The sequence below is a fragment of the Loxodonta africana genome, chromosome 1 (assembly GCF_030014295.1).
Source record: "Loxodonta africana isolate mLoxAfr1 chromosome 1, mLoxAfr1.hap2, whole genome shotgun sequence".
NCBI classification, from domain to species: Eukaryota; Metazoa; Chordata; class Mammalia; order Proboscidea; family Elephantidae; genus Loxodonta; species Loxodonta africana.
This window is the reverse complement of record NC_087342.1, coordinates 39,891,470-39,905,542: the sequence shown is the minus strand read 5'-3', so window position 1 is coordinate 39,905,542 and position 14,073 is coordinate 39,891,470. Positions and strand designations below refer to the sequence as shown.

At 41.2% G+C, this 14,073-nt stretch overlaps 1 protein-coding gene across 3 annotated transcripts in view; it reads left to right on the top strand.

The window, feature by feature from the left end:
• Nucleotides 1-14,073, top strand: part of GMDS (GDP-mannose 4,6-dehydratase) — a 795,040-nt gene that overhangs the window by 634,041 nt on the left and 146,926 nt on the right. For all 3 annotated transcript variants that reach the window (XM_003417823.4, XM_010597535.3, XM_064279810.1), the window contains one exon: nt 6,721-6,817. In XM_003417823.4, coding sequence (XP_003417871.1) covers nt 6,721-6,817 — 97 coding nt within the window. The remainder of the gene's footprint in view (nt 1-6,720; nt 6,818-14,073) is intronic.

Below are 14,073 nucleotides of genomic sequence, written 5' to 3'. Positions count from 1 at the left end.
GGATAAGGTAGATAACTGGAATCCTCTAAAAATTAAACATTTATGCTCATCAGAAGACTTCACCAAAACAGTTTTAAAAGAGAACCTTCAGACTGGGGAAAAAAAATTGGCTATTACCAGTCAGACAAAGCTCTAATCCTAAAATCTATAAGAAAATCCAACACCTTTACAACAAAAAGACAAATAATCCAATTTGAAATGGCAAAGGAAATGAACAGACACTTCACCAAAGAAGACATTCAAGCGGCCAACAGATACATGAGGAAATGCTCGCCATGTCTAGCCATCAGTGAAATGCACATCAAAACCACAATGAGATACCATCTCACCCAAGCATTATGGCACGAATCAATAAAAACAGAAAATAACAGATGTTGCAGAGGATGTGGGGAGATTGGAACTCTTATGCACTGCTTGGGGGAATGCAAAATGATACAACTTTTTTGGGAAACGAAATGGCACTTCCTTAGAAAGCTAGAAATAGAAATACCATTTGATCCAGCAATATATCCTAGAGAAATAAGGGAGTCATCACACAAATAGATATATGTATACCCATGTTCCTTGCAGCATTTTTCACAATAGCAAAAAGATGGAAACAACCTACATGCCAATCAACAGAGGAATGGATAAACAAACTGCGGCACATACACTCAACGCAACGCTAAAGAAAAAGGATGAATCTGTGAAGCATCTCATAACATGGGTTCATCTGGAGAACATTGTGTTGAGTGAAATAAGTCAGTCACAAAAGGACAAATATTATATGAGACCACTAGTGTAAAAACTCATGAAAAGGTTTACATGCAAAAAGAAACAATCTTTGATGGTTATGAGGGAGGGGAGGAGTGGGGATGGAAAAAAACTTAATAGACAATAGATAAGTGGTAACTTTGGTGAAGGGTAAGACAGTACACAACGCTGGGGAAGCCAGCACAAGCTGTACAAGGCAAGCCTGTGGTGGTTCCATAGACACATCCAAACTCCCTGAGGGACCTAATTGCTGGCCTGAGAGCTGTGGAGACCATGGTCTCCGGGAACATCTAGCTCAATTGGCAGATAGAGTTTGTAAAGAATATGTTCAACATTCGACTTTGGTAAATAGTGTCCAGGGTCTTAAAAGCCTGTGAGCAGCCGTCTAGGATAATCCACTGGTCTCACCCCTTCAGGAGCAAGGAAGAATGAAGAAAACTAAAGACATGAGAAGGATTAGTCCAAAGGACTAATGGACCCCATCTACCATGGCCTCCACCAGACTGAGTCCAGTACAACGAGATGGTGCCCAGCTACCACCACTGACTGCTCTGACAGGGATCACAATAGAGGGCCCCAGACAGAGCTGGAAAAGAATGAAAGACCAGACTTGCTGTCCTTACAGAGCCTGGAGAAACCCTGAAGGTATGGCCCCCAGACACCCTTTCAGCTCAGCATTGCAGCCACTCCTGAAGCTCACCCTTCAGCAAAAAATTGAACAGGCCCATGGAACAAAAGAAGACTAAGGGGCACACCAACACTGGGGCAGGGACTAGAAGGTAGGAGCGAACAGGACAGCTGGCAATAGGGAACCCAGAGTTGAGAAGGGAGAGTGTTGACATGTGGTGGGGTTGTTAACCAATGTCATACAACAATGTGTGTACTAACTGTTTGATAAGAAACAAGTTTGTTCTGTAAACCTTCATCTAAAGTTCAATTAAAAAAAAAAAAAGAAGAATGAGTGTTGGACTTTGTCAAATGCCCTTTTTGGGTCAATTGATATGATTGTGTGATTCTTTTCCTTTATTTTTCTTATATGGTGGATTGTATTGATTGATTTTCTAATGTTGAACCATCCCTGCATACCTGGTATGAATCCCGCTTGGTCATAATGTATTATTTTTTTGAATATGCTGTTGAATTCTAATGGCTAGAATTTTGTTGAAAATTTTTGCATCTAGGTTCATGAGGGATACTGGTCTATAGTTTTTTGTTTTTGTTTTTGTTTTGTGGTGTCTTTGCATGGCTTTGGTATCAGGGTTACGTTGGCTTCATAGAATGAATTTGGGAGTATTCCATCCTTTTCTATGCTCTGAAATTGTTCAAGTTGTATTGGTGTGAGCTTTTCTCTGAAAGTTTTGTGGAATTCTCCAGTGAAGCCTTCCAGGCCAGAGCTTTTGTTGTTGTTGTTGGGAGTTTTTTAAATTACTTCTTCAATCTCTTCTTTTGTTATGAATCTACTTAGTTTTTATATCTCAGTTTGTGTTAGTTTAGATAGGTAGTGTGTTTCTAGAAATTTGTCCATTTCCTCTAGGGTGTTGAATTTGTTGGAGAACAATTTTTCATAGTGTTCTGTTACGATCCTTTTTGTTTTGGTTGAGTCTGTTCTGATACCACCCATCTCCCTTCTTATTCGTGTTATTTTTCCTTCAGAATCTTAAAGACATTACTTATTGCCTGCTAGCTTGCGGTGTTACTGAGAGAAACCAAGAGCTGCTATCTCTGACTCCTAATCTCCTTCCTGTTCTCTCTGGAAGTCTGTCAGGTTGTCTCTTTGTCTTGGTGTCCTGAAGCTTCATGTGAGGTGGATCCAGTCTTATCTATTATTTTAGGTACTCTGAGGGTCCTTGGGTCTAGAAATGCATGTTCTTCTACTCTGATAAATTTTCCTGATTTATCTCAACGTAATTATTTGCTCTGCTTCATTTTTTCTTATCTCTCCTCATGGAAATTCCAGTATACTGACCTCCTGGGGCAGTCTTCTAATTTTCTGATCTTCGTTCTTCTGCTTTTTCATATCTACATCTTTCTTTTCTACATTCTGGGAGATTTCCTCCCTCAACTTTATCTTCTAAATCTTCTCTTGGATATTTAATTTCTGATTTTTTAATCCAGTTTCTAAAATTCCATGTTTTCCAAGTTTTCATTTTCCATATTGTATCCTGTTCTTGTTTCTTTAGATACCCTTCCTGTATCTCTGAGGATATAAATGGTGGTGTATGTGTGGGGTTTTTTTTGTTTTATTTTGTTTTTTTGTTTTATTTGTTTTTAAGTTCTCTTCCCCTGCTTGTTCTGTTTCTTCCTAGTTGCTTTTTTGGATTTTTTTGTTTTAATTTTTATCTTTCCTGTAAAAATTTTTCTCATATCTGTCTGGTAATCCTTGGTTTTCTGCTCATGTTTAAAAGTGGTGGCAAAAAAATCTAATTGGAAGTTTCTAGAACATAGTCAGATTTTGTTGACTGTGTCACTCTAGGGCTATCTGGGTGGAGAATATGCTCCCAATCTCCCCACTGGAAGGAGACAGGCCAGCTGCACTCTGGGTTGGGCTGAGGGAGTGGGACTGAAGGGTCAATATTCACTGTGTGTATTCACGTAATTCTGTTTTCAGCATGGTCACCTTTCACTGGGCTGGCAACCTTCAGTCCAGCTACCTTCTGTTCTGCCCTGTCCAGAAAATAAGCCCCTCATCTTTTGCCCCAGTAAGGGTGAGGCAGTTGCCAAGTGATATGGAGTCAGGGAGGGAATTGGGCGTCATGCTGCTTCTGAGCGAGACTTGCAGGCACCCCTGTCTCCTGCCAGTCGTGAAGAGCAGCCTGTGCCACTATTGCCTGAGCACTGGGGGGCTTCTGCAGGTACAAATTGGGATCATGCCTAGTTCTCTCTACTGCTGGCTTACATGTCCGCTTCCTTGGGCTTCTGCTGAGTCCTTTAGCACTCATCAACTGCTTGTCAGCTTCCAGAGTTTGAGTTCTCAGACCTCTTTCCTGTTCTTTTAGCCATTGCGGGTTTATGCCTTTTCTAAAAAGCCCATTTACTGTCAGAGGTGTAGGGAGGGAGCAACAGTAAACGTGTGTATGTGCAAACCACGTGGTTCTCCAGAAGCTGTAGTTCTTCCAGGGCAGTGTTATCTTATCACTGCAATTGAGCCACTGGCAGCCTCCCTCTTCCATACCCAAGTCCCAAAGAAATAGCCTTTCTTAAAAAATAATTCCTCAGAGCCTTTGTGATATTCCAGCCTGCAAGTTGTGCATCTCCCTCCCTTTAACTCTAATAGTCCCCTACACTTGACTGATGCAGTTGACTTTGTTTTGTTGTTGCTTAAAGGGATTTAATAGCACCTCATTTCACTTTATTGTTCTTAAATCTGTTATTCTTCAGTGATCTTTATTATTATTTAATGCTTATTAGGAGCCAATAATTTGTTTTAAAATTGGCTTATACAGAATCCCTGCTCAGTGAGCCATTGATCAAAATTAATGGGTAGTAATTTCTGTTAATTAGCTGAATTCTCTACTCCCTGTCAAACCACCTTCGTTTCATTAACATTGCAGCTCTGCTTAGAGTCATAATATAACTTGTTAAGACAAGTTAGCTGTTACTTTTTACATGTTAATACAATGTTTCATGTATTGTTGTAATTGAATGTTTTTTGGCCCTTAGCCAAAACTTTTCCTTACTCCCTCATGCAGACCTAGTGGGAAGTAAAAAGTTTTGCCAACTAAGTTCTGCCTTGAGCCATTTCCTGGTTGCAGCTGATTTTTCTGTGTTCATTGTGGGGGGCAGTGCCATGCCTTTTGACACTGTTTTGACTGTAGCATTTGCAAGATGGAAGTCTAGCAGACAGTGTCAGGAAGGGGCAAGAAGGGCCTGTGTGCTGGGAACTCCTACCTGTAGATGCTGAAGTGGCGTTAAACACAAGTCTGACTTTCAGATTGTGCTTAATAAACCCTTCAAAGGAAGACTATCCTTCCTTCAGCCTTATCCCATTTCAACTGGTGTTACAAATCCCAAAGTTAGTGTGTGACTAGCATACCAATCAGAGAGCCTCAGTAGTGGACATTCACACTGAAGCATCAAATCCAGCTATACAATCCATTGTCATAAACAGGAATCAAATGCTTCCTATGGTTGAGGCAAGGATAGATCATCAGCCTTACCAGCTGAAGCCAGAGTGGGCAACCTCTGGCTTGTGGGCCAAAATATACCTACAGCCTGTTTTTCTACTGTCCTTGAGGGAAGGATGAATTTAAAGAGTTATAAAAAAGAAAAAGAAGGGGAAGAATATGCAGCAGAGACCATATGTGGTCCAAAAGCCTAAAATGTTTACTCTCTGCCCCTTTATAGAAAGTTTGCCAACCCCTGGTCTAAAGACACAAATGGCTTTGCCTCATACTCTCCTCCCCAACCAGGAAGGCTCTTCAAGTCTTTATTGCGACCTTATTAATTTAAACGTGCGTGTGGGTGTGTGTGTAAAATTTCAAAAAAATAATAATTGTAAATAGATTAGAATCACCAGTTCTCAAGTTTGACACCTGAGGAGATTTACCAATATGAAGGACAGTGTTATTAGAACGTGTATTCATACATCAGTGTGAGCTGTCATAGATGAAATACCTAGCTATAAAAGAAAAGAACAATTAGCCAGATTGTGAGTAATATTTCTGTTAACCCTTTTGCATTAGTTGGAGATATTGTCGTGATTGCATCTACTGAACTTGTTCCTCTTTAAAAAAAAAAAAAAATGTGAAAAAAAATTTTTAAACATGCTTATGAAATGCAAATATCCTTTCATTTACTGAGAGCCTAACCAAAGAAAAGGTTCCACCTTAAAAAATCAACTCCAGAATTAGATAGGTAAGTTTTTATTGTGATAAATATATACGTAACAAAACACCTGTGAATCACACACACATAGTCCAATAACTAAGGTTCTATTCTTTCATTTGTCCCCATTCTGACTCTGATCCATGGGACACAGAGAATTTTTCTGTGTACATATGATTTTTTCCAACTGGTAAAGCAGATATTCTGAGGATAAGCATTGAAGTCAAATGTAAGTCATACTTTTTCTTTGCTGAAAGGTTTCCCTTGTACAAATAAATAATCCAAGTTATATCGTATTTGCTGCCATTTGGATGTTACATCGTAGAAATCCAGAGGTCAGCATTCAGCCGGTGGCTTCACTTGTACAAAACAAGAGCCTCAGATAGGTCAAGCGCAGCCTTAGCAAGGAGCTGGCCTAGAAGCCCTTGAGCTCTCCCCATGTGGAGCTCAGCGTGGCCTGAGGAGGTCGTGGGGGAGGAACCTCTCTGTTGTAGAGGATGGCCGTTTAGGGGAGGGAACTCAAGTCCAAATAACACTGTGGCCAGGGCAGAAGAGCTGACAGTAGACTGTGCTGATGTTCTCCCTCAGAACGAAAGAACCAATTAGTTCTGCACATTTGGAAGGTTTAACCATCTGAGAGTTAGTAATGAGCCCACAGCTCTCTAGGGTAGAGAGGTAACTTAAATGTAATACAGGGATGAATTGAATGGTTAATGAGGGTGTTAAACTTACTTCAAAATGGGATACACTGAATTGACACTAAATATCCCTAAAACTACAAAAGGAAGAGAAAAAATAAAAGAAGGGGACGAAAGACATTAATTCACAATAATTGACTTCATCAAGAATAGGATAAAGAGGTGCAAAATCCTTGAAATCCCTGAAAATTGTTCCATCCCTTTTTCTGGCAAGCCTAATCTGTGCGTGTTCATTTCTAAAGTCTCATTTCTGAACTCATCAGAGTTTTCTTCAAAAGAAAAACCTACCCTTTCAAAGCAGATAGAGGGGTGCTTGGGAGTCCCTGCTGCTCTGCCCTGGCTCACAGGCAGCCCATGCTCCTATGGGTGGCACCTTCCTGGCTCCTGCGGGGAGAAGGCTAATGCATCTGAGCAATTAGGAGCTGATTGTTTATCTTTTTCACAGGTGGGAAGGAAAGAATGAAAATGAAGTGGGCAGATGTAAAGAGACCGGCAAGATCCACGTCACCGTAGATCTCAAGTACTACAGACCCACCGAAGTGGTAAGCAGACCCCTACCACATCACCTGTCATGGGCCAGGGCCTGCTGCATCAGCTGACTGGCTTCAAGATGGCCTTTGAATGCCTGCTGCCAGCCCTCAGAGCTCCCATTAGGCTCACGGCATCCTTCAGCAGGCATTTCCCATACTAGGACACAGTGAATTGAATTGGGGTATTATTCTCACCATAAAAGCCATTGCTCTATAAAGAAAAACAAGTAAAATACACCCAAGGAAATACTTGATTTCAGAATGAGAGACTCAGGTCAAAGGCAGACCTCATCATGTTGGTCTCTTGTTTTTTTGTTTTGTTTTAGCTTCACTGGAGTTTTTGTTTTGTTTTGTTTTGTTTTTACTGTAGTTTAGATGAAGGTTTACAGAACAAACTAGTTTCTCATTAAACAGTATGCATATTGTTTTATGACATTGGTTAACCACCTCATGACATGTCAACACTCTTCCTTCTCAACCTTAGGTTCCCTATTACCAGCTTTCCTGCCTCCTCCTGCCTTCCCGTCCCTGCCCCAGGGCTGTTGTGTCCCTTTAGTGTCATTTTGTTTTATGGGCCTGTCCAATCTTTGCCTGAAGGGTGAACCTCAGGAGTAACTTCATTACTGAGCTGAAAGGGTGTCTGAGGGCCATACTGTCAGTGTTTCTTCAGTCTCTGTCAGGACAGCAAGTCTGGTCTTTCTTTTCGAGTTAGAATTTTGTTCTTCATTTTTCTCCAACTCTGTCCAGGACCCTCTATTGTGAACCCTGTCAGAGCAGTCAGTGGTGGTAGCTGGGCACCATCTAGTTGTACTGGACTCAGTCTGATGGAGGCCGTGGTAGATATGGCCCATTAGTTCCTTGGACTAATCTTTCCCTGGTATCTTTAGTTTTCTTCATTCTTCCTTGCTCCCGAAGGGCCGAGACTGGTGGAGTATCATAGGTGGCTATTCACAGGCTTTTAAGATCCCTTGGTCTCGTGTTTTGATGTGTCTCACAAGGTCCTCTGTGACCTGCAGGGTCTCCATGATTTGGCAGGCCTGTCCACCGCTCCAGCTCACACACTCACACCTAAGCCGTAGCCATCTGCCAAATACATCACCAAATATATTGCACGCTAGTAATATCTGTGTGCAATGCCCTTCTACGCCACACCTCTCCTTGCCCCACGGGCCTGGTACCACCTATTCATTTTTTAAGACTCAGCTCTGGTGCCACCTGCCTCTGAAGCCTTTCCTGATCAATATACCACCCCCTACACTGAAATCTCTACTCCTTCCTTGGTATCTACTTGTATGCTATATGTAATTCTATTATAACACCTACTATAAATTATTATATTGTTATATAATATTTATATTATTTCTATCAACTGTGAACTCTTTGAGGATAGGTGCTTTTTTTCTTCTTTTTTTTTTTTTTTTTGTAGTATGGTAGTTTACAACAACCCAAACCAGAACCTGTTGCCATCAAGTTGACTCTGACTTGAATTCCTGTGTTAAGAAGTGGTCTCTATTAGAACGTAACATCCTGCTTTCCTAAATTTATAAAAAATTTTAGCTTGGTGGTATAGCTGTAATGTGGTCTATTCTCACTAACGGTGACAAAATTCAATATGCTAAGTATACCTGAGGATACTAGAAAGTAGCAGCCCCAGAGGAAAATGGGCAAACGTGATGGTTATCCAATGAAATGGATAACCTGTGAAAATAGAATCTTTCTGCAGCTGTTACCTGTGTTTTGAACAAGTTCATGTCTGTAGTACAACCTTTCGGAGACTGGGAAAATCCTGATGAGAAGAGATAGAAGCTGAATGTAAGGCACCACCAGCCATCCTATAAAATGTCTTGTTTCAGACAAAAGAAAAAAACTTTATTTAGTGCACTCTTACACACGAGAGGAGGTAAAGAGGAAAGGAAACAAGCAGTGCTTGAGAGACAGGGGTGTAATCAGTGCATTGCTCTGGCCAAGGGAGTGGCCCATGTCTTTGACAACAGTGAACCATTGTTCCCTGTGCTCCTGGGGAGTGGTGTGCCAGGGGAGGTTTGCTCTGCCCTGGGAGGGAGATATCAGGCCCACTCCTGCTGATGCAGCAAGGGCTGCCTGCTGCACAGCCCCCAGCCCACTGGCCTTGGTTTCCCTGTTGTAAGGAGGTGTTGCTTTTCTGGAACATTGCACAGATCACTAGGTATGCCACTCATGTAGGGCAAATGTGTTTCTGTGCTCACAAATAAAAGTGGTCATCTCAAAATGGAAAACTTAGCCAGTAGAAATCCCAGTGCCTACAACAATCAAACATGGTGCTCTCTCTCTCTCTTGCTGACAGTTTCGAAAGCTGGTAAGTCATTAAGAATAACTTGTCTGTCATTCTTAAGCAAGATATGGGATTGATAAAGGCACAGAAAACAAGAACTTGCTGAACAGGAAAGTACTTTTAGACTGAAGAGACTGTTCTTGAAGTCCATATTGGCTTTCTTTCCTGCCATGGCCACTGCCTCCCTCCCAATGTTTTTGTTCATTCACATGTTACTGTCACACCTACAAATCTGTCCACACAAACATTGTTAGAACCCAAGAGTACCACCCTGACTCTTGTGCCTGGTTTATCTTCCACCAACCTGACTCTCTCCCTGGGTTCCCATTGCTGCTGCTTGTTTTTTTTTTTTTTTTGACCTGCATTTCATCTTCCTAAACCTCTAAACTGAAAAAAACCCAAGCCCGTTGCCATGGAGTCGAATCTGACTCATAGCAACCCTACAGGAGAGTAGAACTGCCCCATAGGTTTTCCAAGGAGCAGCTAAGCTCTTAACCACTGCCCCACCAGGGCGTCTCCTAAGCCTCTAGACTGCCTTACTTTTCTTCACTCCACTTCAGTTTACTCTTCCACCAGGCAAGCTTTTCTTGTATACTGAGAATAAACTTTTAACCTCATCTCTTAGAACAAATTTTCCTAAACTTTAACCAACTTGATAGCTTTATACTGAAAGGACTCTGGGGTGATAACATTCTTGCTATGGAAAGGTGGCTGGAACTGAAGCCTGCTTTGAAAGGAGCTTTGACCTAGGTACGAAACAGCCATAACCAGCGGCACCTAGAAACTCATTCTGCAGGAGTCCTGGAAACCACTGGCTTCTCTGAGGTTGATCGGCCCTCAAAGGAGGTTAGACAAGGACTTCTTCCGTGTCTAAATCTTCCATGTGCGAATCTCATTGTCTAAGTCCATCTTCTACATGCAGTGGCTTTTTTCATTCTTCCTAAGAGTCTGTGAAGGTTTATTTCCTGATCAGCTCCAGTCATCTGGCTCCCAAGGTCTCCAGTACATAGAGACACTCGTAAGCCAAAGCATAAACTAGTTCTTCGTAGAGTCAGATGGTTCCAGAATGACTGATCATGAAAAAAATACCATAAAGAAAACGTGTAGTTATATTTTGGTAGTTTTCATAGTGAGGACATACTAGGTCTCAGAACACAAATATCCTGCAACAAGACTAAAAGGAATATAAAACTTTCTGTTGTCTTCTGAGTAAGAAAGACCACAACTGCTCATAAGAAAGACTCTCAGCAAAGACAGGCACTAGCTAAAAGAGGTCACCTGTCAGCCTGTGTGGACACTTGTTTCCCTCATTGATTTAGCCACCATCAACCTTGACTCTTGCTTCTGAACCAACATGAAAAGTCTTGAAAAGCCAACATGAAAAGTTCTGAGCTAAGGACTCCAGCATTCAATTAGAGCTGAATTAAGCCACATGTTTTGGTTTTATACCTATTAATCCCTGAGTTCCTTTGAAAGTTTAGGAATTTTGCTACTGTGGAAGAGAAGAGCTTGATCATGGAAATTAGACTTTAAATTTCCTATTGCCCTGAATCCCAAGATTTGACCGTCAAAATGTTAACACTTGAATTCTGTGTCTCTTAAAAGTTTGTCTTGGGTACAGTTGTATATGTGTGCATACATTTGCATGCAGATTCATTCCATCGTTCACTCATTTATGGAGAGAAACTGTGTTAAGCTTGAGAGTGTCGGCCCTAGGGCCAGGCTGCCTGATTGAAAAACTGTCAGAGAATAGCTGTGTGGCCTTAGGCAAGTTACTTAACTTCTCAGTGCCTTTGTTAAAATGGGGTTGATAGAACTTCTTTCAAAGAATCGTTGGAGAATTAATGGAATCAGTGTATACAAAGCACTTAGTACAGTGCCTGGCATGAGCTGTTGTTGTTAGTTGCTGTGAAGTCTACTCTGAACAGGTCAACTCTGACCAGGCTCAGAACAGGTTAGTTTGGGTTGGAACCCCTGCTGCAAATTTGCATTTCTATCAAGTTCCCAGGCAGTGTTAATGCTGCAGGTTAGGGATCAATTCTGAGAACCACAGTGGGTCTCAAAATTTATTATACATAAGAATCACCTGGGGATCTTGTTATACTGTAGATTCTGACTCAGTATATCCGGAGTCCAAATGCAAACCCTCATGAGGGTTTCCAGCTGGAATGAACCAGTTCAAAGCCCTGACTCTAATTCATAATGACCTTATGAATAACAGAAAAAAACATTGCCCTGTCCTGCACCGTCTTTATGATTGTGGGCGTGTTTGAGTCCCCACAGTAAATACCCAATATTGTTGCTGTTGTTATTGTTTATTTATTTGTTCGCTTACCAAATGTTATCACACACTATGCCAGGCCCCAAGAATACTAGTGATGAACAAGACAGTCCTGGTCCCTCCCTTGTGGAGGAAGTATCAGTTACTTGAATCTAGTCCCTTTTGAAAAGTAAAATAGCATCTTTAGCAATTCGTACAGATTAACAAGTAAAAAGTAGGTGACAAGGTATAATCAAGGCACCAGACACGAATATGTGCTTTGATTTTTTTATGTTTGCTTTATCCTGATCCTCTTTGTGAAGGTTGTGATAGCTATTCAGTGGTATGGAAATAGGTAAATTTGAAAAACTTAATATTGAGCTCTTAATTAAAAATAACCACAAAGATGCTTTCTTTTTATTTGGGAATTTTTAGCTTAGCAAATTAAAAAAGGGCAGATTAATGAAGTATTTGTCCTAATGTGCCAAATTGTTAACCACATCAGATGGTCAATCTACTAAAACAAGAAGCTAAGTTTTTGTTGTTGTTGTTGTTTTTACTGAAAAAAAAAAGTCCTTTTGCCTGTGGAGCACTGTAGATAATGGGATGAGGGACACAGTCACAGACCAGAATTAAAATCAAATATTTTCATGAAAAATTATCGTGACGTAAACTCTACTAACATGGACTAAATTTTCTCCTTGCTATGCCATTTGTCTTTAGCACTGATTTTGCTTGACATCAGATTTCTAATGTTTTCAGTTGTTATTGATTTTTGTTTTATTTACTTAGATATCTTAAATCTTTATAGATGTTTAAAAAATCAGGGGTTACAATCTAGAACTGAGAAAGCAATAACTTCAAAAAAAGCCCAACAAGCTAGTTAAAACAATACCTTCCCCCAATAAAAACATGTGGCCTGTTTCTAATCCGGTTGCCTTAAGCTTGTCGAGACATCACTCCCCACCACCACCACCCCGCCTCCCCGCCATCGCTCCGAGTACTTTTCTGTAAGTGATGTTAAATTAAATGGTCCATCATTGCTTGTTCTGTCTCATAGCCCTGTTTAGAATAATGCAGACCTCAGAAGTCCAATCTGTCACCAGAGGACTGGGGGTAAACACCACACGGATCTTCCCTCTGCTGGGCCCTGTGGATCTGGGGTGAAAAGCCAGGCTTGTGCGCTCACCAGACTGCGCTTTGTCCTGAGGTACCCCTTTGTCCTGGAGTTCTTCTCACGGATTTCTCACCACCACCACCCCCCACCCTCAGCTGGAAATGAGCTCCTGGAGCTCTATCTATTCATCTCTTCAGCTCTGTCAGAAGCCAGTTCATCTGTCCTTTCCTCAGAGCTCCAGCCTCCAAGGCTCTCATCCTAGCCCCCTGCTGCTGTTTTTCTTTTTCCTTTCACCGACTGGTGGGAGCTGGGGCAGGAGGATGAAGAGAGCACACATCCGCCACGTTCCTTCTGAGCTCCTGGTCCATAAATTGAGAGGGTGGACTGCTTGCTGTCATTGCAGGGTCGCTTCCAGTGTTGGCCCCTGGCACTCTGTTATCATAGCTGTAGGGCTGCAATGGAGTGGAATGCTGTCACTGAGGCCTGGCCATGGTGCTTCCCTTTTCTAATTACTCTCTGAACTTCTCACTGCTCATATTTTATAAATAGTTCATATCTTTACATCACTGTCTGCATATTTTAAGCCTCCCTCTCAGGCTGCTCACACTACTCTTCATACCCTTCCTTAGTCACATGGCCTTCTGCCCTTCTCCTTCCTTGGACTTACCCCAAAGAGCTTTATGTTTCAGTCTTTCCAGTTGATTCTTGAATATCTCACTGTCTGTTTCCATACTTCATAAGGATCCCATAGGAACTCCCCAGGGCATACAGCATTCCTCCTCAAGTTTGTGTTCTTTCCTCGGTGGCTGTCTCCCTTGAGAGCATTTCATACCTAATGGAATAGTAACTGTGTACTTCCTCTGATTTTTCCTCGAAGGTTCTTTTCTTACGATTAGATCCAGATTAGAATGATGACATTAAAGGTTCAAAAATCTTTATCAATATGGGTAACTGTATCTGCCCTATTCAAAATATTTTTTAAATATTTATTCTAAAAATATCTGGTGTCCTTAATGTAGATGCTTTCATTACTTGCACCAATGGGGAATTCCTATAAAATCTGTACCTTTTTTCCGAAAAACTGTCCAGCTGACCGTCAGTAATGACGGTCCTCATTTATAATCCTAGTGTTGACCTGTTGGCCTCTACTCAATAATTCCCGAAGTATTTCATCATCTTAGAAATTTGTTTTAGCAACTACAGCTACCTTCTCTAAGAAGAGTAATTAGTAGTTGATCTCAGCTCCTATTTAAACTAGCTCTGGTGCAGGTCACCCGAAGTATAGAATTACTAATGGGAGACTCATCCATCACTGATATGGTTACCTAGCCCCTCTTTATTTCACATCTCTAGCCAATGAGAACTACATTGTGGAATTTTAAAAACCCCTATTCCCTAGGGTTTGGTTTTGTTTTTAACAAATCAACATCGATCTTTCTGTTCTATCAAGCACATTTATCTTCTAAAATAACTGCAATTCAGAAATTTCTGTTCATGAAGATTTCATTGATGATATTATCTGTGGTTTCCTTCCTTCATCCTATTCTGCTTTATGCTTCCAATAAGGTTAATTATCCCAT